The sequence below is a fragment of the Notothenia coriiceps genome, unplaced genomic scaffold (assembly GCF_000735185.1).
Source record: "Notothenia coriiceps isolate Sejong01 unplaced genomic scaffold, NC01 NC01_scaffold00036511, whole genome shotgun sequence".
NCBI lineage: Eukaryota > Metazoa > Chordata > Actinopteri > Perciformes > Nototheniidae > Notothenia > Notothenia coriiceps.
Window position 1 is genome coordinate 303,981 of NW_011369212.1, and position 4,303 is coordinate 308,283.

A 4,303-nucleotide genomic window follows, 5' to 3' on the forward strand; every position below is an offset into this window, starting at 1 on the left:
TGTGTACGGCTCCTTATGGGTACTGCAATTTCTCAAGTGCCGGAGCGGCGTTCTGGCTTTCTGGTGCTCTCTGTCAAAACTGCACCCCTGTCAGACGTTAGGCTCGTGTTGTGTTCAAGGACCCTAATCTTGGCCAGGAAAAACAGGCACTCGTAGGCACACACATGTTTTTGCGGTCTATATTTCTTCAATTTTTTTCTTTTTCTGCGTGTGTTTATAAATTACCTCGAGGGCCGTATAGCGGCCCGGAGGCCGGAGGTTCCCCACCCCTGACCTATACCCATAGGAAAGTAACCTCAGTTTGAATGATGTTGACTTTATGGGCGAATTAAGGTTACTAGGTCTATGTTAGTTAGGCTAGCGATTATGCTTGGCCATTGAATAGTACTAGTACTCAAGTTTGTATCTCTTTTTTTCAATATCTTAGGAGACGCTAGTGAACTTGGAAAGACAGATATATGCATTTGAAGGCAGCTACCTAGAAGACACCCAGATGTATGGCAACATCATCAGAGGATGGGACCGATATCTCACTAATCAAAAGTAAGTGTCTGCATAGATGTTTTCAAGTTTCTAGAAGAGAAGTAACTTATTATTACAGCTGTTACAAGAGCCACATTGATTCCATAATACTTGTGTAACCCTTTTTTTTGATGGATGTAATGAAATCAAGACTCTTAAACTTTGTTATAACAAGAAACCAGACAAGTAATTGATTAAACTATATTGGTGAGTCATGAAATTATTGGGCCATTGCATAGTGGAAACTATGTGTCATCACATTTGATCATAAGCTTCTAAGCATATATTTTTTATTTTAACAGGAACTCCAATAGTAAGACTGACAGAAGGAATAGGAAATTCAAGGAAGCGGAGCGTTTATTCAGCAAGTCATCCGTCACATCAGTTGCAGTAAGTCCCTCTCTCACTTCACTTTTTCCCAAAATGTGTCAGTTGCTCTTTTGCTGCCCACAACAAAAAATCTTACACATCTGAACTCCCTGTTTTTATTTGAAGGCGGTATGTGCACTTGGGGGGCTACCGGAACACATGAATGAAAAACGTGAGTTGTTATTGTTGTAAAATGTTCATGCCAAGCATCTTTGGGATAGTTTCTCTGTTGTTGGTTGTTTTTGTTTTTTTACACCTATATCGTGTCGTCAGGTGAGGCAGGCAGCGGCACAGAAAGCGACGCCTCTCCAGATCTCCAGAACCAAGAGAACGAGCCGAGCCAAGAGGATACGGAAGATGTGGACTCGACGCTGCAAGACCTAAAGCCTCAGAAAGCTGCCTCCTCCTCATCCTCAGGCAGCCATCACGGGAGCCACAAGAAAAGGAAGAACAAAAACAGACACAGGTACACAGTGTAGAGATATTACTCTCTTCTTCTTGAGGAGTGATTTCTCCCAGTAACCAGGTTTCTTGTGTGCATGTAAACACACAAGAAACCTGGTTACTTGGAGAAATCACGTAATAAGGGAAGTTTGAAAGTATTTACAGGCACAGATAAGACCCTATTACTGTAACATCCATGTCTACATGCATAAGATCAGGTAGGAATTCCCCTCTACTTTAACCTGTGTTTGGTACAATGGCTGTGGTACAATACAAATGTCGTTATAGATTTCTTAGTGTTACAACATGCGACATGTTGGAAGAAAAATAAACTCAATTTTGTACAAAAGAAACTAAGCGTAGTGGCCGGAGTATAACTCTTTGTTATGAGATGCTTGTGTTTGGAAAAACATTTTTAAAAAGACAGAATACTTCTAGACCAAAGCTGTTGGAAAAGTTACCTGGATGCAATGTTAGACACATTTTAAGTGGAAAGTTAAAGGATATTTGATGTTTGGAATAAGTAGATGTATAGACTCCTCAAATTGAAATACTTCTGTAGCTTTAATTATGGGAAAATGTGGTATTTTGAGGGATCCAATACCTAGATAAACACTGACGTGAATGCATGTTATAAGAGTCACTGTGTAGGGTGACACAAACTGATCCATATGACCGTATTTTTCCACTTGCCATGTTTAATGTGTACATGTTTCCCTGACTTAAGGCTCCCCTGCTCTAACCACATAATAACACAGCAGGTTCTCCACTAACACACTGTGACAGAGTGCATCTCTCACTCTGTAAAGTCTGGACTGCAGTATTATTTAGACGTAGGGCTTTAGACTCAGGTTGGTGAATTAACAGTTGCTGCTCTCTTCCTTCCCCTAATGCTGACCCCCCAGTCCTTCTGCCATGTTTGATTATGACTTTGAGTAAGTCTGAATTTTACTTCCTGCTCCTGTGGTGTTTAAATCATGCCTGCTTCAAACCCCATCCTCACCTTTTCTCTGTGTTTTCCCTGCTCTGTCTGCTTCTGTTGACCTAGACTTTGAGTTTAAGCCTGCTAGTTATTCAGTCATACTGCATGTCCAACACTTCATCATTTGAATGCATATCAGCATCCGGCACTCTGATCTCCATTAGAGTTTCTTGCTTGGTAGTGTCATATCTTTCTGACCCCCAGATTCATTTCAAGTGTGCTTCCCAAATTCCAGCTATTAAATAAAACATGGTTGCTGTGGTCAGATGCTGGGCTTGCTACACAAACAAGAACAAACACATGTTCATTTAGTGTTCTTGTTTCGGGGCTTCTTCATGATACAGTAGATATACTGCCTCTCTCCACAATGCCCATTCAAACCAGGTTCTAATCTGTTATCTAATGTAACCTCTTTTTGTGTTCTTTGCAGATTTGACATGAAAGTGAACAAGAAACCGAGAGCTGTAAGTTCATTTTTTGTGGTTTTATTGTCTAATTATTCAGTTTTTTGTGTTGGAATCTACCACTTGTGTCTGTAGCCGCTACACTTCAGGTTCAGGATATTTATCCTTTCCATTGTGACATGTCTTAAATCTCGCAGACAACAGGAACATCTTTCAAAAAAGTAACGCATGCTCCATCAAATAAAAAATGAAACACTTGAACAAATATAAACAATATAATTAATAAATAGCCGTTGCTTCCACAGCATCTGAGCGACGCTGCTCTCTCCTTATTATCTTGATTTATTGTTTGTTTGTAAAATATCAGAGAATTGGAAAAAAGAAAGTCATAATTTTACACATGTCATTATAATTGTATGCAGACCAAGATGGCTTTGGACAAAAAATAAATGTTTTATATTTTTGTCCGTCCAAAATAATTTTTTAAGCCAACCTTTACTATAATGTACAACAAAGAAAATTATGAATTCCTCCCACAAATACTTAGCATTTTTGCTTAAAACAGACTAAATTAAAATAATTTCAAATGAAATTTTTTTTTCTAGTGATTGACTTATCTTTGCTGTAATTTTAGTGTTTATTTCTATAAATGAATTCCATTCTTCCTTCTCTGTTCCCTGCAGGACTATTCAACCTAGCAGAATGACTGGAACACGTGGACTCACATGAGAACGATACCTGTAGAGAAACACAAGATTTCTGGACTTTATGAACTTTGTATGCCTTTTTTTTTTTTCTCGGATGTCATATTTCAGCCTGTACTGTCTGTGTATTGCTTGAAACATTCCCCCCCTCCCATTTCTGTCATCTACATTGTGGTTTTAACCCAAGTACGTAGAAATATGGTGTTGCATGTTACTTGAGGCCGTATTAGGCCCAACTCCAGTAACGCACCATTTTGTATAGTGTGAAAAAAGATTGTATTTATTATGTAGTTAATTTCCCATTGTAGGAATGTTAAGCTTTTTTATTTTTTTGTGCTTTTTTTCAAGCATTACATCGTCTCATTACGTCGTCACATTACGTCGTCACATTACCCCAGATTCTTTTATTACATGGTTGTTTTGCAAAAAATTAATAAAATACCAGTAACGGGAATATGTTTTGGTTGTTTGTTAAAAGGCGTCACTCATCACAGCAGTTAAAGGATTATTATTGGATGTAGGGAAACGGCTCATAATTGCTTGCTGGCTGTAATAAGAACGCTAGTCTCTGTTGATTTTATGTCAATCAGGCCGACACAGGCCTGTGAAACTTTAACATTGACCTCCAGCTGGATGGAGTTCCCATCCATATGGTCCATAAAGAGTTAGGATAAAACTATAGGATCTTTTTTTTTTTTAATAGTCCAAATATGAGTGTTTACATTACATATTCAGGAAATAGCCGGCACATTCTCTTCTGACAGTTCCCAGTTTGTTATATGTAAATAATGACCTAACTAAACAGAGCACAAGCTGATTGACAGCATCATGTTACAAGACATTGCCTGGTTTTTGTCTGTGGAAAACTCAAATATCTA

The 4,303-nt window shown here is 38.4% G+C and overlaps 1 protein-coding gene across 2 annotated transcripts in view; it reads left to right on the plus strand.

The window, feature by feature from the left end:
- meaf6 (MYST/Esa1-associated factor 6) overlaps positions 1-3,879 on the plus strand; it is a 5,716-nt gene extending 1,837 nt beyond the window's left edge. Inside the window, exons 2-8 of one of the 2 annotated variants that reach the window (XM_010792543.1) lie at positions 428-543; positions 825-912; positions 1,018-1,063; positions 1,165-1,357; positions 2,241-2,270; positions 2,748-2,781; positions 3,405-3,879. In XM_010792543.1, the coding sequence (XP_010790845.1) occupies positions 428-543; positions 825-912; positions 1,018-1,063; positions 1,165-1,357; positions 2,241-2,270; positions 2,748-2,781; positions 3,405-3,419 (522 nt within the window). In that variant the 3' untranslated portion in view covers positions 3,420-3,879. The remainder of the gene's footprint in view (positions 1-427; positions 544-824; positions 913-1,017; positions 1,064-1,164; positions 1,358-2,240; positions 2,271-2,747; positions 2,782-3,404) is intronic. The other variant, XM_010792544.1, reaches the window with a different exon arrangement.
- Positions 3,880-4,303: the final 424 nt, after the last annotated feature.